Source organism: Macrotis lagotis, chromosome 1, assembly GCF_037893015.1.
Source record: "Macrotis lagotis isolate mMagLag1 chromosome 1, bilby.v1.9.chrom.fasta, whole genome shotgun sequence".
Lineage (NCBI taxonomy): Eukaryota > Metazoa > Chordata > Mammalia > Peramelemorphia > Peramelidae > Macrotis > Macrotis lagotis.
In genome coordinates, this window is record NC_133658.1 from 450650926 (window position 1) to 450678679 (window position 27754).

Consider the following 27754-nt stretch of genomic DNA (forward strand, 5'->3'; position numbering starts at 1 on the left):
CCTCTACCTCTTCTTTATGAATTTCTCATTCTCAGTTTTGAAAAGGGAAAAAAGAAGAAATTATCTTAAACGAAATGCAGAAATTTTGTAGTTTGCAGATTTTCTATCACAGTATGGCTAGAACTTCATGCTATATGGTACAAGTACAATTATACTACACTACACTACTTTGCTGTGGTTTACTAATATAATTAAATTGGCATATAACCTATATTCCTATGTATCTATGTATCTATCACTTAAGTATTATGATGTTTATTAATACTGAAATCAGTTAGAGGTGTTCTGAAAGTCTCTTTTTAAATGTCAAAGATATATATACCTAGTTATATAGAAGAGTATTCATAGTATAGAAGAGTATTCGTAGTATTTTTTTCTCAGTAGTTTAATTGTTTTGACAGCTAGATGATGAAGTGGGTAGAGCATTGGTCTTGAATTCAGGACAGGAGTTCTAATTTGACCACAACTAGCTGTGTGACCCTTGGTAAGTCACTTAACCCTGATTGCCTCATATCCAGGACCATCTCCAGGCATCCTGATTCGTATCTGGGCACTGGACTCAGATGGCTTGGGAGAAAAAAAAGTGAGGCTGGTGACTTAGCACAGCCCCACTTCACTCAAAGAAGGGTATCCATGAAATTTACCTAAGCTATCTCAACTATGAATCATTCCACTGTTTTCTTGAAGAAACTACAATAAACTTTTTCAAATGCACTTTCATTAAACCTAAAATTTGCAATGACACTAGAAGTGCCTTGCAAATTTGGCTTTAATTGGAATTATGAGGATAGTAATTTAATACTTCTCCACACCTACTCAGAAAAGAATAACAAAAAAACTGCTTTCTAATAACATTTTTGAAAGAAGATATATGAAGGATTGAATTGATAAGAATTACCAGGATGTTTATATAAACTATATTGTTATTATCATAAACTTAAAAATTAGAAAGTTATTTTGTCATGTACAACATCCAATGAGAGGAGGTCCAATGGTTTAGTTGTGACTAGAATTTAAAGAATATAACCCTACTTTTGATTAGGATTTTACTAGAACAAAATGGAAACAATCCATCTATTTGTATTTCTTGTTCAATTTGAAACTTCAATTTGAAACTGCCTAAATTCCTATCTGTGAATTAGGGCCCAGTAAGTACTATACTTTTTTTCCCCTAATCGAATTTTCTAATTTAATCTTATTTGAATTTTTTGACATTTTTATACTTATTTCTAAACTTAGCAGTTATGTAGGTTCTACTCAGAGCTTTTTCGTGTTTGTTTTTAATTAATTATTCTTATATATGTTTGCTTTCAGAACATGTTCTAGAAGGTATTTCATTTTAAGCATAAAATAAAAGAGTTAAAATTCAATAATTCAACTATTACAGTACTATTAAATAGTACTGTATTCACCAATCAGTGCAAGTTTGTGTCTTTTATTCTTAAAATATTATTTTAATAACTGATATTTTGATATATCAGACATATAAAGAAAATTCAGTAACAAAGTATAATTAAAATATAGAGAGAGAAAAATTAAAGAGAAAAAAGACATGTTTAATAAAACTTGAAATTACTGCATATCTTTTGAACTAACATGATATTATCTACTCATTTATCAATATGCATAAAGAAATAAAAAGAGGAAAAGAAGCATTTGAGATTGTGCAAAGTGAAAAAATACATCCATAATTATAAAATAACTCAGAAGAAATTAAATATATGTGCAGCTTGTACAAATTTTCTAAGTTCTGCTTATTAGGTTGATCCCAGCAAAATAAAAAATGATTAATTATAGGCAAATTGAGTTTAAAACTGTCATTTTGCCTTATCAAACCTTGTATATTGTAATTACTTGATTACTTCATCTTATTCTGTTTATCATAGATCCCTTCTTTTAAGTGAGAAATCATTGTCATGCAAGCAGATTATGTTTTCAAATTTTAGCTCTTTTAATCCTAATTTTCAGGATATAATCTACTTTTATTTCAATTCTTTAAATCAACAGATACCATAGCTTCCTGGATTAAGCAACTCTTTCCTTCAGTCCTTATATAAGTGGACTATGCTAGTGCCATATCAAAATATGCTATGAAAGAATGACTAACTCATGATAGTGTTAACAAAAAGGATAATTTCTGATCAAAATATGTGAATGTGAGCAAAAGGAATAATTTTACTGATGTGGAGAGCTTACTTCTTAATGTCATTATACATAAATTGCAGCTCAAATGGTTTAGTTGTTATATCATGCAAACACAACCAAAAACTACTTTATCCAAATCCTCTTCACCTTAGAAACAAGCCATAGCCACAAAGAATAATTACCTCCTTGTAATGAATATCAAGAACAAGACAAACCATTTCAGAGATGTCTTAAAGAGGAAATGTCAGTTGTATTCAGCTCACCGGGTAAATTCAGAGACTGTAAAGAAGAATGCAAACTCAGCTGGTGGGATGAGGATCTGATATCAAAGCAGGATCTTCCAGAAAAGTTGGGTTGTAGATTAAGGGTTGATGAGAAAGGGCTCATCCTACGGAGCTGTAATCTTTCTGAAGGAGATGGAAAAGCGAGGGTCTGTTCTTCAGAATCTGTGTCTAAAATTAAATCAATGCAAACTAAATATCAGAAATCTGCCTTTTAATGCCTCACCAATTATGCTAACGTAAAGTGATTCCATGAAGAACAGGTGCTACATATCCTCCTTTTAAAACATGGAGTTTGGGGGCAGCTAGGTGGTGTAGTGGATAGAGTACCAGTCTTGGAGTCTGGAGTACATGAGTTCAAATCTGGCCTCAGACATTTAATAATTGCCTAGCCGTGTGACCCTGAGCAAGTCACTTAACCCCAGTGCCTTAAATTAAAAATGGGGCTTGGGACAAGAACAAAGAAGAGAAGACTGAGAGAAAGAGAGAAAAAAATATAAATTTCTGCATTTCCTCTAACAATTCAAAACATTTGATTTTTATTCTCCCAAAATGTTAAGTGGTAAACAAACAATTAATACATTTCTCTTTTGCCATTAAATATTATTTGCATTAAAGTTTACTCTTGAAAATTCTGCCAGGTGCTGAAAAAAAGGGCAATAAAGTCTTACCCTGCCTAGATGATTGTTTGGCAAATTAATTCCCAGACAACCAAATTCTTCTCAGAAGTTTTTGCATAAGTAATTATGCTAATTAGGTTTTATCTGTATGATCATAATTTTCCCTTTCCCTCTTAATGTTATTGCTCCTAAGAAATGTTTTTCCATGAAAATACATCAAGGGTTTTTTCCCACAAAAGACCACAATGCACTCTCAAAGTTGTGGTCCTTATATAGAAGGGCTATGTAAAACCCATGTTAATCAGGGAAGGAAATACTGGACTGCCCTACTGTTCAGTAAAAGAACCTGGATTCTTATCTTGTCCTAGGAAGTTATGTTTAGATCCTGGAAATTTCAATTAACTTCTTTATAACTATAAAAATAAATTGACCTCACAAAGACATTATATAGGTTATTTATAAAATACCTCTAAATGATATAAAGGATAGATCCAGGGGCAGGCTAGCAAATGTTTAATGACTAGCTAGCTCCTCCCAAAAATGTAGGTACAAAGAAATTTAAATTGAATCTATATGATTTCCCATCACATTTGCTAATTTTTAAGATACAAATGCTTCCACAGAACATTTTACAGTAGATTCTTGTTACCTGGCACAAGCTGGCTACAGTACACCACTGAGTATGGTATTGATTCAAAGAATAAGCATTGTAGAAATACTAAGTCAGTGTAAGAATTATCTTAATTGTCTGTCCTGGGCAAATAATACATCTAGTGAACTGATTTTTCTAAATTGCAAAAAGCATCTATTTCCTGTCTTAAAAAAGAGAAATGTATTATGTTCAAATGACACAGTACTAATTAGATGGAGTGCAAGAAAGTGGTCCTAAGTTGAATCTTCATTCTTTTTTGTCTTCTAATTCTGTTTTAGGAGGATTAGAAATTGTGAGATGCAATTCATCTTTTTATCTTATTTATGACAATAGGGTTAAGTGACTTGCCCAAGGTCATATGGCCAGGCGATTATTAAGTGTCTGAGGTCAAATTTGAACTCAAGTCCTCCTGACTCCAAGACTGGTGCTCTATCCACTGTGCCACCTAGTTGCCCCTAGAAGTTGGTTTCTTATACCAATTTCTGTTCAAATATTGTCAGGCAAATTCCTTTAAACCATTTTGATAACTATGAACATTTAACTATTTAATGTTATTAACATTCTCATCACTGAAATTATCACTCATTTCACCGTTTCTCTGTGAATGCTTGATATTTAATAAACAGAGTAGAAATGGCAGGTGTGGCCATCTCTAGGAGTCAGTTTGCATAAAGAACAGGCATTTAAAAATCTGTATCTTTTGTTTTTACATCACTTTAAATTCCAAGTCTATACCCTCTCTCATCTTCTTAGTAAGCCACTCTATTTCACAAAGGTTACAAAAAGAAAAAGGAAAAATTTTGAAAATAAAATTGTATCATGTTTCTCAATATACGTGATATTCAATACTCACTGTCCACACAAGTTCATAAAGAATGGGGGGAAATGTATTTTCTTCAATCCTTTTGTGAGGTCAAGTTTTATCAGTATATTTAAACAGAATTCAGTTTTATTTTTTAAACAGACAGTTTTTTAAAGCAAACCTCTAAAAATCAACCTCATTTTGTTTTTAATCCCAATGGTCCTGGAATGTTCTTCATGACAGTATGAGTTAAACAAACAAACAAGAAATCAAGTTCGTACTGATAGACATAAATCCTTTAAGTGCTCCATAATAGTTGATTTGTTCTTTCTTCCCAACAAGTCAAACCATTTTAAATGTAGTTCATATTGGTATTTTAGGTTATTGTTTAGTACTATATAAATTACAGCTATTGCAATACATTTTAAGGGGAAACTACTGAATTTATTTTTTGTGGGAAATTTTAAAAACTGATAATATAAATGCTTAAATAAGCATTTTTTTTTAATTTTTGAACATTTTCTAGCTATATCAAACACTATAACACTATTTTATTATTATTTTTTTATTTTCTAATAAGAATCTGCTTAGCATTGAAGATTTCATTATATACTGGCAGTTGATTTATTATCCTTAAATCTGAATTTGCTTTAAAATTTAAGGGGAAAAACACATTGAAGAATTCTTTTTCAATATTTCTGAATCTTGGCCCACTCATCAGAAAAATCAGTTGATTCTTTTGATGAAAACATTTATAGTAGTTCTATTAAAAACAATTTCACTTAATTATTTCATTCTCACCAAAAGGACATATTTAATGAAGAAACTTCTTTCTGGGCCCAAAGGTGCAATAATGTGCAGTTTTGGACTTCCATAGGTTTACCTATGGATTTTTGCCACAATGCTTTAGGTGTCTTCTTCCACTGAGGAGTTCCTCCCAGAACCTCCACTTTTTTTAAAAAAAAAGTGCTCAGATCCATATTCCTTCACTCTTTGGACTTTGCCACAATCCCTTCCCAGTGCCACAAGTATAACCTCCCCCCCTTTCACCTCCCTTTTACATATTGTTTTCTTCCATAAAAATATAAGCTCTTTGACAGTTGCTCGGTCATTTTTTCAACATATCTGACTCTTCATAACACCATTTGGGGGTTTCTTGGCAGAGATAATAGAGTGATTTGCCATCTCCTTCAACAGTTCATTTTACAGATGAGGAAACTAAGATAGGCAAGGCTGAATGACTTGCTGGGGGGTGGCAAAAATAGTGTCAGATTTGAACTCAGGAAGATGAATTTTCCTGATTCAAGCTTTGGCATTTTATCTAGCTGCCATGGCAGGAGAGGCATCTTTATTTAACTAGTATTTATATTTCCAGTGCTTAGCTGAGTATCTGGCATCTAAGAAACATTTAATAAATGTTTGATGACTTGAATTGACTTGTCATAATCTTACCATATAGTTTTTTTGGGTTTTTTTAGGTTTTTGCAAGGCAAATGGGGTTAAGTGGCTTGCCCAAGGCCACACAGCTAAGTAATTATTAAGTGTCTGAGACCAGATTTGAACCCAGGTACTCCTGGCTCCAAGGCCACCTATGCCACCTAGCCACCCCTACCATATAGTTTTCTTAATGACCTTCTTATTTCCTAGATCTTGGATCTTAAATATCTGTTCCCAGATGAATTTCTTATTGCTCATTAATCTGAGATATTCTTCTATAAATATATGCAACATATAATCAAAAACTAAAATATATTAATGATACAAATTATTTACTCAGTTTTAAAATGTGTTTTTCTCCTACTCAAGAATCTGATCTAGTGTTTTGTACAAATCAGACAAGTTATTTGTGATGCTGATGAATGTAATACTTTCAATATAATCCTTTCTTATCTTGGGTGTATAAGCTTCTTGTGATATAGAGGAAAGGGAAATGATCAAGGAAATGATCAGGAAGAATAATTACTTCTTTTTTGTTGACTTCTACTTTTATGTGAGCAGAGTCACCTTTTTTACATCTTCTGTACATCTTCCTTTTCAGTCAATATCTTCAGCTTCTCCCCTAGGGTTTTCCTTAAACCTGTGTGGGACTTCAGAGGGATTGAAAATTCTTAAAACAATTGACCTCAAAACAGATAACTCCAACCGTGTCTCCAAAGGGAACTGTTTAGGTTCAGGTTTGCCTAGGTTCAATTGGTCCACAATCATTTGATCTGTATTGGTTTTGGGAAGTTAGGAAATATAAATCAATAAAAATGTCTTAAACACGTAGATTTGAGTCCAAGTATTGGGGAAAGTTCCCAACAATTAAGTCTCTCTAGATACATAATGACTCATTTCCTCTTTCTTAACTGCATTTGTTAACAAAGGACATACAAAAACAAATTAACATAGAAAAATAATTATGTCATATTAAAAAAAGTTTCATTTAAAACAGGGATGGGGAATGTCTTGCCTATTGGCTGTATAAGATCCCCAACATCATTTGGTTGGGCACTGCCAAGGCAGTGGGACTCGAAATTCAAAAACTAAGAGGTTTTTATGGGTTAATTGTTTGATCAAATATAGCAGGCTAATTTTTAAGTGGATTATTTTGTATGACCTGCCAATGAAGTTATAAATATTCAAATAACCCCTAGCAGAATAAAAGGTTCTCCATCCCTGATTTTAAAGTAAGTGACAAACTAAAAAGCAAACAACCTCTTAGTGAAGAAGAATTGGTTAAGTGCATTCATTTCACCATAAAGAGTGAAGTAATAAGGTGTAGGGAGAAGAGTCAGGGGAGGGAAAAAACTTCTATTTAGAATTTTTTAGGGTTGTATCTACAGAATTACAAACACATGACATATGAAGTTCAAATCATGCAATTATGATATCAGAGTATCAACATACACTTCTTGCTTCCCTGCTTCTCATTTCAGAATTATGGAAACTGTGAGAGAGGCAGAAATCAACCCATGATGCTATTGGTGACTCTGGCAGTGATGGGAGTTCTTCACCTTTTCTTCTCAGTTTATTTGCTCACTTATACCCTTTCACCAAGATTTAGCTCTCTCTCTTCTTTAGTATAAAGGTGAAAAAGCATACCTTTTTGAACACATCCTCCAAGACTGGGGTAGACAAATATTGGAGGACTTCTTTATGGAAATAAGAATGATTTTCAATGATTCAGTTTATGCTTTATTATTTTTAACCATAAGACCCCCAAAATTTTTACTTGAATTTCAAGTAGCAGTTCTGCTAAGCTTCAATTTTGGATAATTTGATTTAACTTCCTTGAGCTTTGGTTTTCCTATTTATAAAATGTGAGTTCAGGATTAAATGTTCTCTAAGATTCCTTTCAGATAAAAATTATGATTCCATTTTTCTATTGCTATGTGTTTTTGTTGCTCAGTCTGACTATTGCTCATGTTTTATTATTCATGTTTGACTCCTCAAGACTCCAAGAGTCATGCTGTCAATTGGATTTTCTCATCAAAGATATTGTAGTTGTTTGCCATTTCTTTTTCTAATGGATTAAGATAAATAGAAGTTACTTGCATAGCATTGCACAGTTGTCCAAGACCAGATATGAACTCAGTTCTTCCTCACTTCAGGTCTAGTGCTCTGAACCCTCTAGCTATTTCCTATTGCTATTAACAAAGAGTTAACAAACACTAATCAGTTTTCTTCCCAGTTAAGTGAGGAAGAGCAAATTTAGTATCTGTTCTTCTTTATCAAGAATGGAATCATGATTTTTCCCCCTCCTCTTGTCCTTGTACTTGAAGCCAACAACTTGATAAATTTATCAGCAGTTATCAGTAAATGTGGAATTTTGTATCCCAGCAGAGTAAAATTAGACTTTTCAGTTAAAATTTACTAAGTTATATTAAAGCCCAGTTTCAGGAGAAAATTAAATATATTTTTAACAAGAGAATAGATTTAAAAAGTAGCCCCTTAAATGACCCCTAAAATGGTCCTGAAAAGACAAAAATGTGCTAATAGGCACAAATTTACAAAAAAAAAGTGACATTTTAAAAAGTAACTTAAATTGTGACAGAAATTGCTATTTGGGAAATGGTAGAAAAATGAATATTTTGATTATTTCTTCTTTAATGCAATCAATAAAAAAAACCTCTTGCCAATCACAATAGAGCCTTGTATTATATCACTGAGTCCACTGAATAGTATTATTTCCGATATTGTAGAACACACTGCCTTAGTAGCAAACCTATTCCTATTTTTGCTATTTTTGTTAGAGACTTTTACTAAAGTCATATAGATTTGATATCTTACATTCATCTTTGACTTTACACAGTCTCAAACACCCCCATTCTTCTTCCCCAATACTAAATCAATTTCCAAGTCCTTGAAAACTATTGTATCCATTTTCTTCTCTTCACTCACATTGCTCCCACATTAGTTCAGACCTTATTACTTCTCAATTAGAGTACTATATGGGCCTCCCTTCCCCATCATTTCTCCCCAGTAATCCATGCACAAACAACCTACAAACTTATCTCCTTAAACTTTCAGTTTGCCACTATTTCATAATTTCATTGACCCTCTATTGCCTTTAAGATTAAATACAAACCCTCGGACATTTCAAGTTTTTCACAATCTGACTCCAAAATATAGCTCCTTTTTTCTTTAACTTTTAGGAGTTGGTGATATTCCCAGTTGTGCTTTTGCTAAGTCTATACTTATGCACAATTTTTAAAATTTTGGAATATAATTCCAAATTCTTTTTGAGAATGGTTCAATCAATTCACACAATCTCATTACTAGTTATGTATTCATTAATTGAATACATCAATTATTTTAATTTGAATGTTTCTTACTATGATTTTTTTCATATGGTTCTGGAAATCCTGCTTTTTTCCTTCTGAGAATTAATTGTCCCTATTCTTTATCTATTGAAAATTTGTTATTTGTTCAGTCAAATAATTATTGCTCACCTACTATATGATACAAAGAAAGACAAAAAAAATTTAAAACAGAACAAATGGGAGAAATGACCTTGTCCTCAAGGAGCTCATTTTCTAATGAGCTTAAAAACAATTTAAAAACAACTAACGGACAATTTGAAGTTAATCAAGAGAGGGAAGGAGTTACCATTAAGAAACACAGGGTGCACAGTGGATAGAGCACCAGCCTTGGAGTCAGAAGTACCTGGGTTCAAATCTGACCTCAGACACTTAATGATTACCTAGCTGTGTGGCCTTGGGCAAGCCACTTAACCCCATTTGCCTTGCAAAAAAAAAAAAGAAACACAGGAAAAGACTTCTTATAGTAAGGGGGATTTTTGCTCAGAGCATGGAAATTCTTTTTTTAAAAAAAAAAGATTTTATTTATTTTGAGTTTTACAATTTTTCCCCTAATCTTACTTCCCTCCCCCACCCCCACAGAAGGTGATTTGCCAGTCTTTACATTGTTTCCATGGTATGCATTGATCCAAATTGAATGTGATGAGAGAGAAATCATATCCTTAAGGAAGAAAAATGAGTATGAGATAGCAAGATTACATAATAAGATATCAGTTTTTTTCTAAATTAAAGGTAATAGTCCTTGGTCTTTGTTCAAACTCCACAATTCTTTCTCTGGATACAGATGGTATTCTTCATTGCAGACACCCCCAAATTGTCCCTGATTGTTGCACTGATGGAATGAACAAGTTCATCAAGGTTGATCATCACCCCCATAGCATGGAAATTCTACCTGGAAATGAGGAGGGAAGAGAATTTAAGATACATTGGACAGTAGAAATTCCAAGATTTGGAAGATGGGTTGTCTTGTGCAAAGAATAGCAAGGAGACCAGCGTCAGATTATATGAAGAGAAGTAAAGCTTAAGAAAACTGAAAAGTTAGACTTTAATGCTAAATAGAGGATCCTATATTTAATCCCAGAGGTAATATGGAGGCATTGGCATTTGATGAATAAGAGAATGTTGTACTCAGATCTTTGCTTCAGAAAAATCAATTGAAGTATAGAAAATATAGAAAGACCTGAAATAGGCCTGAAATAAGGAGGCTGAAATAGGGATGCTAACCAAGAGGTTGGCGTAATAATCTAGGCATAATATAATATGGGCCTGCACCAAGACGGTGGCAGTGTCAGAGGAGAGAAGGGATCATATACAAAAGATTAAAGGAAAGAAGGAAAGAGAGAACTTGTCAATGCATTGATATAGGTGGAGGATGGGAAAGAAAGTGAGGCTCCGAGAATAACTGATTATTAGCCTAAGTGACTGAGAGGATAACAATACATTTAATAGTAAAAAGGGAAATTAGCTAGTGTTTTACAAAAAAAAAGATATTGAGTTAAGTTTCAATACATTCAATTTAAAATAATTGAGATATAAGACTAGGGGGCGGCTAGCTGGCACAGTGGAAAGAGCACCGGCCCTGGAGTCAGGAGGATCTGAGTTCAAATCTGACCTCAGACACTTAATAATTAACTAGCTGTGTGGCCTTGGGCAAGCCACTTAACCCCATTGCCTTGTAAAAACCTAAAAAAAAAAAGAAAAGAAAAGAGATAAAGACCAAAATGGAGGAGAGAAGTCAGTGATGAATGTGATTATAATCAACAGAGAGTGACAAATAAATCCAAGGGTACTACTGACATCTTCAAATAATGGGGTGGGGGGAAGAAGACCCAAGCCAGACTCTTGGGAAACATTCGTGATTAGAAGACATGATCTGGATGAAAACAGAGCAAGGAAGGGTGAGAAGAGAATATCTTCCCTTTGGATCTCATGAATTTAAAAATCTTGGAATTAGATATTTTATCATAGATAAATGCTGCAAAGGCTGAAACTTAGGCAGGGCTTAGTTAATAATATAATAAGCTAAGGATTGAAGAGAAGAGGATATTATAGGTTTGAACTGGTTCAGCAAGGAGTCAAGATGGGAAGATGGCTTGGGAAAGAAATGAGTCAAAAGACTGGAGTTCACAGTGATGATAAAGAATAGGAATCTGCTTGGATGTTGGATAAGGGGATTTAATAATTCTTGCACATCAGAAGAAAACCAGGTTTCAGCTAGAGCTTGTACAATTAAGTAGTGTGATAGTAATAGATTTTAAATGGAGGAAAGATTGTTGTCTATTATATTATTTCTATTATAGTTATAGTGTTTTGAGCCTTTCATCACCTGGTGGAAACTGCAAGTCTGCTGAGGAAAAGTTGCTAGGGGCATCCATCAGCCCCAAAGCAATCACATCTGTAGCAGCACAAGACAAATTCTATCTCTTGCTATCATCTAATCTCTCATCTGGATTGTGGAGAATCTCAGCTACAAAGAAGAGCAATTCTCCCTTTGACTTTACACCTCCTGTATCTTGCCGGGCCTATCCTAGAAAGGTAGAAGAGTGGAATACTTCATCCAATAATGACCATTATCACACTTGCTAATATCTTTCACATGCTAATGACTTTGAAATTCTATAGATTAGCATTTAAAATTTGTTCTATTTCAACTACTACCCCCAAAATTTCATCCTAATTTTAACCAGCTCTTCCATTGCGCACCTTGAAATGAGAGCTCCAGAGGCAACAAATTTCCCTTTTTCTTAAATCTCAATCTCTCTCTCTCTCTCTCTCTCTCTCTCTCTCTCTCTCTCTCTCTCTCTATCTATCTATCTATCTATCTATCTATCTATTAGAGATTAGTGAAATCTAGCTTCCTGGGCACCTAGATAGTGCAGTGGATGGAATACCAGGCCTGGAGTCAGGAGGACCTACGTGACCTTGGCAAGTCGCTTAATCCCGTTGCCTTAAATAAATAAAATTTAAAAAAAAATCTATCTTCCCCCCTATGACCCAGCCTCCCTAGCAACACAATCTAGTATTGACTGAACATTTATTCATTCTCCTCAGTTCACTGATAGAGGCAAGATTGTTAAAATACTCCTTGCATCCTATTAGTAGAGGGCAACACTAACCTGCCTGATTCTCCAGCTCATAATGTAGAAGTCTTCTTGAATTTTTATTTCTCACCCTCGACCCCTATTGAATCTCTTGCCAAAGCCTAGATTTCACCTTTGTAACACCTCTCCTAAGACCCTCTTCTCTACTCTGACACTACCACCTCTCTTTTCATCATCTCATATCTGGATTATTGCATTAGTCTATTGGTGAGTCTTTTTGCCTCAAATACCTTCCCACTCAAATTATTTTTCATTCACTAAAATGATTTTCCTAAAGTGCAAGTGTGAAGATGTCAAAAATACTCCACCAGTTTCTCCTTGCATCCAGAAGCAAATACAAAATGTTGTTTAGCATTTAAAATCAACAAACTAGCCCTGCATAACTTTATAGTTTTAATAAGCTTCATTCCATCATATATACTCTTCACTTCAGTATCACCGGGTTTTTTTTTTTAACTCTTCCAGGGCTAATTTACTCCATCTCTCAGTTCTAGAAATTTTTTCTGGCAGTCCTCCATGCCTGGCACACAACTCTTCTTTCATGCAAACTACTGATCTCCCTGACTTCAAGTCCTAATTAAAATCACACCTTCTACAGGAAAGTTTTCAATGTCTCTTAATTCTAGTGCTTTCCCTTTGAATTTTTTTTTATACAATCTATAGCTTACTTTGTATATATTTGTTTGTATGTAGTCTGCCCCATTAAATGTTAACTCTTTGGGGGTAGGGATGTTTTGTCTCATTTTGTATTTTCCATCCTTAATATATTGCCTAACAAATAGTAAGAGCTTAATAAATGCTTATTGATTTACTGGTATATAATACTTCATTTTCTGATTTTTTCCCCTGATGTTAATACATTACAGGAATATATTGTTCAATACTGAGAATTTCATATTTGGCACTTTTTTCTTTTTTAAACAATAACAATAAATAAACAATATATATGTAACTGTCAATAACATACTTTTATCTAGGAATATTTGTCTTAGTGAAGATAAGTTCAAATATTATTTTTTCAATAGCCCATTTTGTATAGAATTATGTGATTATTATTTTTTCATTGTTACTAGTTTTATATTATAGTTTTCCTTTCATAAAATCAATCTGCACTCTTGCTATAATACCAACATTTCCATAGAGAATAATCTCATTAAAATGGTGTTTTATCTTCCATAATATTTTAATCAATAACTGATATGATCATTCATTAGAGTACTATTCTTTTTTTTTTGCAAGGCAATGGGGTTAAGTGGCTTGCCCAAGGCTACACAGCTAGGTAATTATTAAGTGTCTGAGGTCAGATTTGAACTCAGGTACTCCTGATTCCAGGGCTGGTGCTCTTAACCACTGCACCACCTAGCTATCCTGAGTACTATTCTTTTAATTTTATTTCTTTGCTTACTCTACTTGATAGGATCTCTTATTTCCCTATATTTTCCAAATAATTTATATATTGGTATTAACTATTATTTAAAAGTTTTCTATAATTTATTTATAAATCCATCTGTTTTATGTTTTTTCTTTGGAAATTGTTTTGAATTTTCAATTATTTTCTCTGATAACATTCTACTTTATTTCATTGCTTTTTGTTCCGTATCAAAATTTTATATTTCACTTAAGTTATCAGGATTTTTTAAACCAAAAATAAGAAGAAATAATTTCTAAGAATTTTCTTAAATTCTTTTAAATTTGTTGTGGATTCTTATTTTTTACTTTTAGTATTTCCAATTTGATTTTCCTATGTGCCTTCTTTTTTAACCAAATTCACTAAAGGTTAATCAATTTTTTTGTTTTTTGATTATCATTTTCTCAATTTAACCCTTTCTCTTCTGATCTTCTAATATATCTTCTGGCTGTATTTATTTTGCCTTTATTTATTTGTTTATTTTTCTAACTTTTAAATGTATATTCAATTCTTTCCTTAATGCTCTCCTTTTATATTTTGTTGGTATGTTTTTAGGAATTTGTTGTGCCCCCTGAGAACCACTTTAGCTTCATCCTAGAGATTTTGTTATCTTATTTCATCATGTTACTTTTTTTCACATATTGTTTCCAAGATTTGTTCTTTATTCACACATTATTTAGGAATTCACTATTAATTCTCTATTTAATCTGTATTTTTTATTAATTCTTCTTTAACTGGTTACTATTTCTATTATGTTAAAGTTTGCACAGAAAATTTTTAACTTCTGCTTTTGAAAAATATCTCTCTGCCATTTTTGTGAAAGTTCTGTTTGGTTCTGTTTTGGTTCTTAGAAGCACTTATCTTCTTTAGCAGTTCCATTAGTAATGTGTAAGTCCTTTAATTTCATTTCTCTGACAATTTGTTCAATTTTATATTTTTCCTATTGATTTGCTTTCTGTTCTATTTGTTCAAAATCCAGAGGGGACATTAAAATGACCAACGATTTTACTATATATTCTTATATTTAAATTACCTTTCCTTTTATGAACTTAGATGATATAGTATTTGAAATATATATGTTGAAATTTATATTGGTTTATTGTCTATATCTTTCAGCTAAATATTTTTGTTTATTCTATGAACTTTGTTTTTTGTTTTATTTTGTCTAATAGCATGATTGCTACTCGTATTCTTTTCTCATGCACTTGAAAGAAAACAAATTTTGTCCCAGACACTCATTTTATTTTGTGCATGTCTTTCCTTTTTAATTGTGTTTCTTGTAATCAATAAATTTTGGGTTTTTGTTTCCTTAACCCTCATTTCATACTTTTCCATTTAATTGGACTGTATAATCTATTCACTTTTAGAGTTTTGGAACAGTTTTAGTTTCATTGAATTCCCATTTTTTTTCTTATTGATGATTAGGTTTGAAGGTTTTGAATGGTATCTTACTTTGAGTTGTATCTTGAACTTATTAGATTTTAGAATTCATAATGTGGGATTCTATCCTCTTTTGCTACAAAATCATCTTGGGGGCACAAAATAATCCTGTATAATTTGAAATCCCTTTTACTTATTTTTATGGTCTTTTCTCTGGTTGCTTCAAGAATTTGTTGATTTTCTTGAAACTGTTAAATTCATTCACCATGTGTTTTAAAGTTTGTAATATAAGGTTTATGGAGTTTTTCTTTTTTCATTCAGTTTCTTTTTTTTAGTTACCCACTTCCATTGAGAAAGAAAAACAAAACTTCCACTACAAATGTGTATAGTAAATCAAATTAAATTAAAACAGAATCCTCTAATGACCGTGTCCTAAAAAAGTCTCAATCTGTGTTCTGAGTCAACCTCCTTTCTGTCAGGAGGTAGTAGGTAGCATAAGTCTACTCAAATCATGGATAGCTATTATATTGCTCAGAGTTAAAAGTTCTCTCAAAGTTGTTTTTCCTTCAAAATAATGCTATTTTATAAATTTTTTTCCTTGTTTCTGTTCACTTTGTATCATGAAATATTGTATCCCAAGATCTATGATGACTAATAAATCTTGTGTGCAACTCAGGGCTGAACTCGTTTTTTCTGCCTAATATAATATTTTTATCTCTGATTTGGAAACTAGATTTCTGCTATACTTTTCCTGAGTTTCTTTTTTTTTTAGATTTTTTGCAAGGCAATGGGGTTAAGTGGCTTGCCCAAGGCCACATGACTAGGTAATTATTAAGTGTCTGAGGCCGGATTTGAACTCAGGTACTCCTGACTCCAAGGCCAGTACTCTATCCACTGTGCCACCTAGCTGCCCCCTGATGAGAGTTTCTTTAAGGAAGTTAATAATAATATTTATATATTAGGTTCTTTACAAATATAATCTTTTGATCCTCAAAACAAACCTGGGAGTTAGGTACTGCTATATTCTCCTTTCTACAATTGAGGAAACTGAAGCAAACTAAAGTTAAAGTCCAAAATCACAAAGCTAGTAAATTTCTGAGATCAGATTTTTCTGACTATAGATCAGCACTTTATCCACTATGCCACCTAGGTACCCTCAGAAGTATAAAAGATGAATTTTGTTTTCATTTTACTCTCATATTTTAAGAGATAGAAAAAGCTTCTTTTAGGATATCTTGATTTTAGATATCTAAGCTTTTTGTGTGTGTGTGGTGCTGATGATAAGGAAGTGAGAAAATTTTGACTGTTAGGTATTCTAGAGATAATTAAATTGTCTCTTCTGGATCTGATTCTGTATGAGTTAGTTTTGGTATGAGATGCTATATATACCTTTTTTCCTACTTCTTACAAGTTTTTGAGTTTGTTTAAATATTACTCTTCTCATGGATTCATTATTTCTATTTAGTTAATTCAAATTTCAGGGACTTTGTTTCTTGGGTTTTATACCTCTCATTTCAAGCTGCTAATTTTCATTCCAATTCTTTTTCTCATAGCTCTGATTTATTTTCCTATTTTTTTCTTTTATCCTTATGATTTGATTTTTAAAATAATTTTTAAACTCTTGGAAAAAACTGTTCTATTTTTTTCTGGAGATTTGACTTAAACTTGTGTTCAATATGTATTCTTCTTGGAGACTACTTAAAATATTTTCTAATCATTCTCTTCTCTGTGCCTTGAATGTCTGTTACCATAATAGCTCTTTATAGAGTGATTTTTGTTTGCTTGTTCATTCTTCCATTCTTCTTATTGACATCAGGATAGAGACAGGCTCTGGAGACCTCAGGAGCTTAGCCTATTTCTTCTTTGGACTTTGTGCTGCTTTTTTATGTGATATTTAGTCTTTTTTTTTTTTGGCCAGGATCTCAGAGACATAACAGAGCCTGTTAGGTTTTACTCCTTCCAAAGCAGTCTGATGCAATGCAAAGCTTGATCTCTGACATCCTAGAACTCAAAAAGACCTGGCAGCGATAGCCAATGGGCATTTGATTGTATCCTTTCATGTCCCAAGTCTAGATGCTCCTTATGCTGGAATGCTCTACATTGTTCACTTGACCCTGTATTCCTTGTCTTTAAACCTGCAGGTATCCAGGGCAGCACTAGGTGGCACAGTGGATACAGAACTGACCTTGGAGTCAGGAGGACAGAAAATACAATCCCACCTCAGGGACTTGACACTTATTATCTCTGTGACCTTGGGTAAGTCACTTAACCCTGATTGCCTCACATCCAGAGTCATCTCCAGTTGTCCTGACTCATATCTGGCCACTGGATTCAGATGACTCTGGAGGAAAAAAGTGAAGCTGGTGACTTAGTATAGCACCCCCTCACTCAAATTCAATTCACTTGCTTGTCATGGCATCATCTCCCAGATGTCATGGTCTTCTTGGAAAATGAAAGGCAAATATCATCATCAACATCAGTTGTATGCTTATTATGGCTAGAAAAAATAGGATTTTGTGTGATTAAAAAACAATGTTCTGTTTAGAATGTGATCTCATATACTTTCTAGATCTTTATGAAGGAGGTGTGGGGGAAAACAGAACCGCAATTCTTCTTGCTAATCAGTCATCTTGGCTCCACCCTCTCCACCTGTGATTACTTTAGATTGATACAGTTTTCTGTGTTCAGAAGTTCTGGGCAATTTTCTTAAATTATTGCTTACTTTATGATGTCTAGATTTTTTTTGACCTCTCACATTCATTATTGGAGATCTATTATCCTCTAAGTTTTCTCTTGAGATCTGTTTTTCTTAGAGAATATAATCTTTTAAAAGTTTTACTTTTAAAAAATTGTCTTATTCCATATTACTCTTCACTTCCATGTATTTGTTTTTATCCATTATTTATTCTTTCTTTTGCTTCTTTTGAAAGACTTGCCACTATAAACTCAAGTTTACCTGTTATCCCAATTATTTCTGCTGTACAGGAAATAAATTCTGCTGTCATGATTCCTCTCTCTTGAACCATTTGGATCTAATACTATATCTCTTGGGAATCTACAGGATCATTTGCCTCATCAGATGTTGGTTTAATTTTCTTGAACTAATTTCCTGCTCCATTGTTTACCTAAAGGTAATTAGATTAATTTCAAATTCCCTTGTTTCTTCAGTTTTAATATCTTCTTTGTTTATTTCTCTGCTTATCTTACATATTTTTAGCAGTTTTCTTCCTCTTTAGAACTTTTAAAATTTTATTCTACATGTTAGTCTTGTATTGATTCAGAGTTTAATGTGGCATATTGTGTGAGATGTTTATTTAGATCTAAATTCTGCCAGATTTCTCTTCAGTTTTCCCAGTAGTTCTTTTCAAATAGTGATTCCTTACTCCAGTAACTGGGGTAATGAACTTTATTGAGTGCTGGACTAGTATATCTGCTTCAGTTATTGAGTAACTAATCTATTTCACTAATTAATCAATATTTTATCTAGTACCACAATATTTTGATGATTAGAGTTTTATAACATATGATATTTGTCTTGTCATGTGATCAACTAAGTGGGGATCTGGAGATTATCTCCAGTCTTCACAAATCTACCATATAAGAATTATGAGATAAATGATTGACTACAAAGCATAGTTAATTACATTACAAACATTAAAGTACATGGTAGAGCAATAGAAAAGGAATTGAGTTTAGTTTTTTTAGGGGTTTTTTTGGCAAGGCAATGGGGTTAAGTGACTTGCCCAAGGTCACACAGCTAGGTAATTATTAAGTGACTCAGGTCATCCTGACTTTAGGGCTGGTATTCTATTCACTGAACCACCTAGCTGCCCCAGAAATTGAGTTTATGATCCAACAAAAGTTAGAGAGGATTACAAAGAAAAATGCTTTTTCCAAATGCCAGTGTCTTTAAGGGTCCAACAGAAAGTTAAGTAGCATGCAAAAAATTTCTACACAAGGATTTGTTCTGTTTTACTGATTTTATGAATGAAAGGAAAAGGAAAAGTGAATATAGTAAATAAAAAATGAAGATGGGGAAGAGATTACTTAATTTAAGTCTGACAAGAAGAGTTTACAAATATAATGCAAAAATTCAGAAGCATATCAAACTTTTTTCTGAATAATACAAAAATGAGTTTATCATACATACATACATACATATGCAAAAACAGTGGGTATGGGAAAAGAGAAGATGAGGGATTAAGAAGTTAGTCTTGAGATGGAAATAGTTTCCATAAAAAAAAAAGAAACAAACTTTAGAGAGTATTTCATGAAGAAAGACAAAACTGGGAAAAGATAGTATAAGAGCCAACAAATGGGTCTGTCTTTGCTGATGGGAAGAGAGAACAATGAGTAGAAAGATGAGTATTAATATAGCTTAATCACATTCTTTTTCTTTTATACTATGCTTCTTTGCAAAAGAGAGTAGAAGGAAAAGGTGAGGAGCATATAAGATGGGATGAAAATGTGCAATTTTAAAATCACAATCATAAACATGCATGAGGTGAAGTCACCAACAGATGAATGAAGGTAGCATGATGATTATAAGGAAATTATAGCATATCATATTTTAAAAAACAAATTTAAAAGAAGCAAAAATATTTGCAAATAGTAAAATCATGATTGGAGCTGCATTTATTGTGTCTCAGATAAATTCAAAGTAGCAGAGGTGTATCAATTAAGATCTCAGAAAAGGAATAGTCAAACTGAATATGATTTAAATAAATAAGAGGAAACTACCATGAAGTTAATAGTACCAGAGATATTGAAATAATATCCATTCTCATTCTCTCTCTCTCTCTTTCTCTGCCTTTCTTTCTCTCTCTACCCGCTCCTCTATCTTTTCCTTCTCTTTCTTTCTCTTTAATATCTATCAGATAAGAAATCTATGTATCTAAAAACATAGGTATACATAGAAACATACATGTATTGTAAATATTCTATAAGTAAGAAAGTTAATTGAATGATGTGAAAAATAGATATCAAACAGAGTTGAGGATCTTAATTTATCAATTTTAAACAGAAAATTTTAATAAAGTTAGCATGAAGGAGCTTAAAGATTGTAATGGAATTTTTTGAAAAGTTTTATGTGATATACCTCTGAGGAATTTGAGAATAAAAATCATAATTTTCAGTTTTTCAAGACCTTCACAAAAATTGACCATATTCTAGATCAGAAAAACTCATAAACAAATACAAGACTATCAAACTCAAAATATTAATCTTTTACTAACCATAATACAATAAATAGTAAAGTCAATAAACAATACTAATTAAAAATACATTCAAATACAAATAGAGATTAAATAAATTAGTCCTAAAGAAAACATGGTTCAAAGAAAAAAATCACGCAAACAAATAATTTAATCAAATAAAATAGCATTAATGAGACAAGGCCTACCTTGCCTGTGTCTTTCCATCATATATCAGGCAGATACTCTCTTGGGCCATTTACACCTCCACAGGGTTCACATTATTCTCATCTGAGTACTCTCCAGACACCATGTTTCTTCCCCCCATGTTTTCCAGGTGTATACAGATGATTGATCCCCTGGGACAATTCTATTGAGGGATCATACTCTGTGGATGATGATAATCTACCTGAACTCAGTCCTCAATGATTGAAATACTTTATACCCTTCATACCTACACAGCACAGTAATTCCGAATTTCTGTTTGCAATTGTTCATATCTGGCCTTTTATTCTGTGCTGCTCTCTCCTAAATCTATTCCCCATCTTCTACCTTCTACTCTAGAGCTACCTTACTCTTCTACTATGTTCTCTGCAATGACTATTTCATAAGTAATAAAATAGATTTTATCATAAAACTTTTCTTTTCTCATTTCTTATCTCCTGTTGCTCTCACTAAGACATAGTTCCCTCCTGAGGATTTTCCCTGTAAAAACTGAAACTGTTTTCAGGGAACTCCCTCTTCTCCCCTGTTCATCTTGCATCCCTCAGATGTCTTCTACCACTCATTGTTTCCTTGACTCCTATTCCACATGAAGTGGCCCTTCTCATTACCAAGACAAACTCTTTACATGCACTAGTGGCCTCATTCTATCTTGTCTTCTCCAGAAGATTTCTTCCTCTATCATCCCTATAATAGCTTTTCACTAATTTTTAATTTCTCTCTAATTACTAGCTACTTCTCTGCTTCTTACAAACAGGCTTGAATCTATCCCATGCTCAAAAAATCTCACTTGTACAAAAGATGCCTCCATTTTCTTTCCTCTCACTCTCTTCTTAACTCTTTGCACTAGATCTGCTGATTTCATTATTCATCCAAAATTTCTCTCCCCAAATTTACTAATGATCTTTTAATTGTCAAATATAATTTCTCAATCCTTATTCTTCTTGAATCTCATATAATCTTTGACATTTTTGATTGCACATTCTTATTCCTGATATTCTCCGGTAGTATATCTTTTTTCCTAGGTTTTTGTGACACTGATCTTCTCTTGGTTCTCCTCCTACCTATGTTACTACTTCTGTTTTCTTTGCAGAATCTTTATGCCATATAAATATGATGTGTCATGGCACTAACAGTCATGGGTGTTCTCTTCTCCCTCTATTACTATTCATTTGGTGACCTCATCACCTCTCATGATTTCAGTTATCATCTCCATGTATGCAACTCTCTGTTCTATTTGTACAGGCCTAAACTGTCTCTCCAATTTCAATCTCATATCTCTACCTGCATTTCATATACTTCCAACTGGATATTCCATAGAGATTTTAAACTCTACATCTCTGAATTAACTTCATTATCTTTCCCAGCTTACATATTACTTTTGAGAATACTTCCCTTCTTCCAGTCATCCAAGATCATAGCTGATCACAACATAGACTCCCATAATTAATCAGTGATCACATTCTATTTTTTGACTTTTGTAATTTACACTTCTCAGATATGAACATTTCTCTTTACTGACACTGAAACCATTCTTGTTTAGGTTCTTATTACCTCAAGTCTGAACTATAACAATAGTCTGTTGGTTGGTTTCCTTGCCTTAAGTCTCTGTGTCTCTACATACTCTAATCCATTCTCTTCTTGGTTGTCAAGTAGAGCTTCCTAAAATGAATTAAAAAATGTAAAATGCTCTGTGATTTTCAGAGGTTAAATTTTTTAAAAATTTCTTTAAGTAGGACTTTGTAATTGAATATATGCAATTCTCTTGCATATTTGGGACATTGATCCCTAAATATTTTATGGATTCTGTACTTTCTTGAAATGGGATTTCCCGTTCTATTACTGCTTCTTGTATTTATTAATGTCACATAGAAATGTTGTTGACTTTTGAGGACTTCTTTAGCAATCAAAAATGAATGCTTGGATAAATCACTGTATCCATGTGTATTAATTATATTGTCTTATAGTTTTCTATTTTTCATTTTATCTTTCCCTGATTTAAGTATTAGGGCTATATTTGTCTCATGAAAGAAGCCTAGTAGGGTGTTTTTTTCCTCAATTTTGTGGATAATAATTAAGATGGGTAGTAACTGTTTTTTAAAGTTTTGATGAAATTCTCTGAACCAATTAGGGCCATAATTTCCCCCTTTCCAAAATTCCCTCCATGGGAGTTTTGTTTCAGAACATATTATTAGATATTTCCTCTTCTGAGATTAGATTATTTAAGATCTCTATATAGTTTTCCAGTAGTTTGGGTTTTTTGTATTTTGAAAATATTCCTCTATTTCTTCTATGTTTTCCATTTTGTTAGCATATAATATTATGTTCTGGTTATTCTTTTTATTTCTTCTGGGTTTGCTTTGATTTCACCAACTCATTTCTATTTTATTAATTTGATTTTCTATTCTCTTTTTAATCAGATTACCAAAGGATTTATCCTTTTATTAGTTATTTCATAAAATCAGCTTTTAGCTTTATTTATCATTTCTCTGAGTTTTCATTTCTAATTTATCTGTTTCCCCTTGAGGTTTTAATATCTTCCCTTTTAAAGCACATTTTAGGTTTATTTATTTGTTTTCAAATTTTAAAAAAATGAATATTCAATTCATTAATCTCTTTTTCCTATTTTGTTAATATATACTTGTAAAGATATTATTTAATTGCTAAATCTCCATTTGAATTTACAACTTTCGTTTGGGGGTCTTGAATCAATTTCTATTTTAATTGCATTATGGTCCATAAAGGATATATTCATTATTTATGTTTTAACATTTATTTGCAATATTTGCACTCTCTAATATATGGTCAATTTTTATAAAAGTTCCCTGTAGTTTAGAGAAATAACTGAACAATTTGTGATATCTGAGTATAATGGAATATAATTGTGCTATAAGAAATGATGAGAAGATAGATTCCAAAAAAACCTAGGACTTAAATGAACTGATGTGAAGTAAAGTGAGCAGAAAAATATCAGCAACATTGTATAATAATCAACTATTATCAATCTAGCTTTTCTCAGCAAGACAATGATCCTAGACATTCTAAAAAACTTATGATGGGAAACGCTATCCACAACAATAGAAAGAACCTATGAACTCTGAATGCAGATCAAAGAATACTATTTTCACTTTATTTATTTTGTTTTTTTCCTATTTCTTCTTAGACAATAAGATTAATATGGAAATATGTTTTATATAATTGTATGTATATAATGTATAACAAATTACTTACCATCATAGAGAGAAAGGAGGAAAGGAAGAGAGGGAGAAAATTCAGAACTCAAAATTTTATAAAAAAAAGAGTTTAAAATTGTATTTACATAGAATTGGAAAAAATAAAATATCATTAACTTTATTTATTCAAGGGAACAAATTGTAAGGCTTCCCCCCATCCCCATCTAATCTGTCTCACTCCTGGATTGTTAAATCCATTCACTCAAAGTAATGAGTTAGATTTATATTTTCCTCTATTTGTGTTTAATTTTTTCAAGTTATGATTTTTTTCCTTCCTCAGCTGTAAAAATGGTATTAAATTCCTTCAGTTACTTTCATCTCTTTTAAGGTGACTATTCTCACTGGCTCTTTTTGCCTTATCCCCAAAGACTTCTTGCTTCTTACTCCTTTCCCTTTAAGGTCTTGCTATTCTTTTTTCTTTTCTGTTTTTATCTGATTATATATTTCCCCCATTATTATTCAAATGAATTCCCCATCCTTCTTATCCCTTACAACTAGCATTATTTATTTATTTATTTTAGTTTTTGCAAGGCAAATGGGGTTAAGTGGCTTGCCCAAGGCCACACAGCTAGGTAATTATTAAGTGTCTGAGACTGGATTTGAACCCAGGTACTCCTGACTCCAAGGCCAGTGCTTTATCCACTATGCTACCTAGCCACCCCTACTAGTATTATTTATTAGGGTTTTTTAAATTCATCTTGTGTCCCTTTGCAAAATGAATTTCTCTCAAACTCTTCATTATCCATTCTCTTTTTGTCTACTGTACACATCTTTCGTCTGACTTATGACCCCCATAATTACTGATTTCTCTATTTTCTCTATAGTCTTAAATCCAAAGGCTCCATTTTAAACTCTTGACTCTAAGTGCTTTCTGCTACTACCTTCTAAGGTTTGCCCCTTGGATTCCTCTTTTCCATTGTCCTTCCTTCTCCCAAAAAATGCCAACTATTGCAAATGTTGGAGAGAGGACAATATCCCATGATACAGTACTTCTTTGATGCCCCTGATTATGCAGTCCACTGATTGAAATCTTCTCTTTTTGACACTTTAAAATTTTCCCCCCTATATTTGCCTGGAAATCTCTTGAGTTCATGTTCTCCTACTCCTGCAAGTGTCATTTGCCCTCAGGGGTTTCTACTTCCCCACTCCCAATTTAAGACTAGTAGATTTTTTTCAAGCATTATATGATCCTGACCTTATTCATTATTGTATTCTCATCTCCCTTCACTGACCATCTATGAATGACCATCTGAATGACCATCTCCTATGAATGAAGACTCAGAGAGGAGCATTCATCAATTGAATCACCTGCTTTCTATTTCCTTTCCACATCTTTTTAACCTTTCCCTCCTCCACACTGACTCCCCTATGGGCTCTTCAGTTTCTACTACCACCTAGGTCACCTTTTCCTCATTACTAGTCATATATATATATACTCTTCCCTCCTTTTAATGCACCCTCTTGTGTTGTAATGTAGTCTCCCTCCAAAAACAAAAACACTTATTCACCTATAGGCAGTTTGTTACCCAGTTCTTCACTTTTCCAACTTCACCTCTGTCTCAAGTATATTTAAAAATAGTTCTCTCATTATTCTCTCTCTATTTTCACTCTGGTGTTGTTAATATCCTTGTCCACTGCCTTTATTCAGTCCTCCTGCATTTCTGTTGCTTGGGGCATTAGACTATCAAATAATCTCTTCAAGTTCTGATTTTCCTTCTAGAAAAGTTTTAAATTATATTTTATTTTTGAATGTTCTTTTTTTCATTTATGATTAAACTCAGATTTGTAGAGTAGGTCACCCTGGGCTACATTCTAAACTCCATTGTTCTGCTGTTCTTTAGAGCACATTATTTCATTCTTATCTTTTTCAGTGTGAACAGAATAGTCTTGCATTTTTTGAATGTCTTTTCTTTTGAATGTTAATTTTTTCTTCTGATCACTTATAAAACTTGCAGTTCAGATTTATGACATCCTACCTCCTGCAGGATGATTGGCCTTCCCTTTTCATTCTCCCAATACTCTTCTTCCATACCACTGTACAATATCCAGAAAAAGAAGAAAAATTGTGGAGGTTTAGATATATCATTGTAATATTTGAGATGTCATTAAAAAAACAGAAATGTACTGCTGAACCATTATTTTTTTTCAAGATATCATGGAACTTTCTGAAGCTTATATAAACTTCTGCATGATAGTACCCTATATTCCCAATAAGCTCTTGCATAAATAAAAAAATTCCTTCAGGATAAAGCTCTGTCCTTTAACAACTGGTATCTCCTGACTTTTCATACAAAATGCATAGAATTAAGTCTTTTGAGCTAAGCTTCCTTTTTACTGAAATATCTTGGAAGTTACTAAAGAAAAATTAATGAAGCCAATGTCTACTGGAAAACCATTTCAATTTTTCTTCTGTAACTCTAGATTGATGAGTACCAATATCACTGACTGGGAGGGGTGTAGATAAACTCCTTGACATCCCAGAATCTCCAGATAATCTCCCAAGGAGCCTAGAGTTTCTTGTTCACTTTGCAAGGACAGAAAATCCTGAGGGCCAGAATGCTGGTAGCCTCCAAGAGCTCAGTTTATGCTATAATTTTAGTGCTTTTTGATAAAAAAAAAACTTCTTAGCGAAGTTTGGGAATGACAGACACAGTAAATTCACACTTGAATCAGTGAGGAAAAGAAAAGAAAGACATGCTTCTGTAACAGAAGTGGACTAGAGCAGAAATCAGATTGAAGTTAGCAGTTACAGCAATCAGTGAGAGAAATTTCAGTCATCAGCTTCATTCCTCCCATGCATGAAGTGACTTTAGGTATAAATCCCATAGTTGTCTTCTGAATAATATTTATGTATTTATTTTTCTCTGTATTATTGGATAATTAGAGCATGACCACTAGTGATCTTTTCTTTAAAGTCATAAAGTCAAGGTTTGAGATTGAGAGAGGGAAGCTAACCTATGAGAGAAGAGATTTAACAGGTTTACTTTGATTGAGGGATGATATGATTGAAGAGTTTATTTTGGAAATTTCAGAAGAAATTCTAGGATATTCTGTCTAGAATACTTCTGAATTTTGAGAGATTAAGAATTAATGGGATATACTTGTGGAGGAAATGCTATTGTAGGTTTCATTGAGGAGATATCATGATATCTTATAGACTTATTCCACAAGGAAGACATATATCTTGAAAATGTTACAGACTAAATAGACTAAATTTCCTCTAGTAACAAACCAAATTTGAGAATAACAAATAAATTTAGATTCCTGAAGATGAGAACTATATATGCCTTCCAAATTATCTGATGCCCATCTGAGAGGTATTAATGACACACACGCCTCCGTGTTCTAATTCCTTAGAAACAGAAGTGGCATCTCCTCTGTCCATTGGGAACATGACTTGAAATCTGAATTCCTATTGCTTTATGGAGAAGTGAGAGAAGAATGCCAGGCCAGCAAATTACAACTTTTCTGCTGGGCCAATTAACATCTTCAATAAGTTAAACCATAAGAATGATAAATTTTTGTTCTGTTTTATTTTCTCTTGAGAATTGAAAAATGAAGAAAACAAGATTATACTATCAGAATCAGAAAAAAAAGAAAAAATAGAAAAATTTGGCTAATTTCCCACTTGTTTTAAATAAGTTTTTGGTTTTATGAACTCACCCAGATATGGAACTGAAGAACTCTTAAGTCCAGAAGAATTGCAATGTTTTGTAAAACAAAGTTTTCATAGTTATACACTTTGCAAAGAAATCTATCCAGTTGCTTTTAACCAACTCTCAGACTCACCAGTGTCGATGTATCTCATGACATCTGATGATGATACAAAATAAGAAATTCAAATATTTCTGTTCTGTGAGATCATTAAATTTTAACTACACAAGAATTATCCCTTTTAAAAAATAAAAAAGAAGGA

General features: G+C 32.7%; 1 protein-coding gene across 4 annotated transcripts in view; it reads right to left on the reverse strand.

Moving 5' to 3' along the window:
- TRIM9 (tripartite motif containing 9) overlaps positions 1 to 27754 on the reverse strand; it is a 159110-nt gene that overhangs the window by 9193 nt on the left and 122163 nt on the right. For 3 of the 4 annotated variants that reach the window (XM_074213470.1, XM_074213467.1, XM_074213469.1), the window contains exon 8: positions 2409 to 2597. The exons of the other annotated variant lie outside the window; for it this stretch is intronic. In XM_074213470.1, coding sequence (XP_074069571.1) covers positions 2409 to 2597 — 189 coding nt within the window. The remainder of the gene's footprint in view (positions 1 to 2408; positions 2598 to 27754) is intronic. 4 annotated transcript variants of the gene reach the window in all.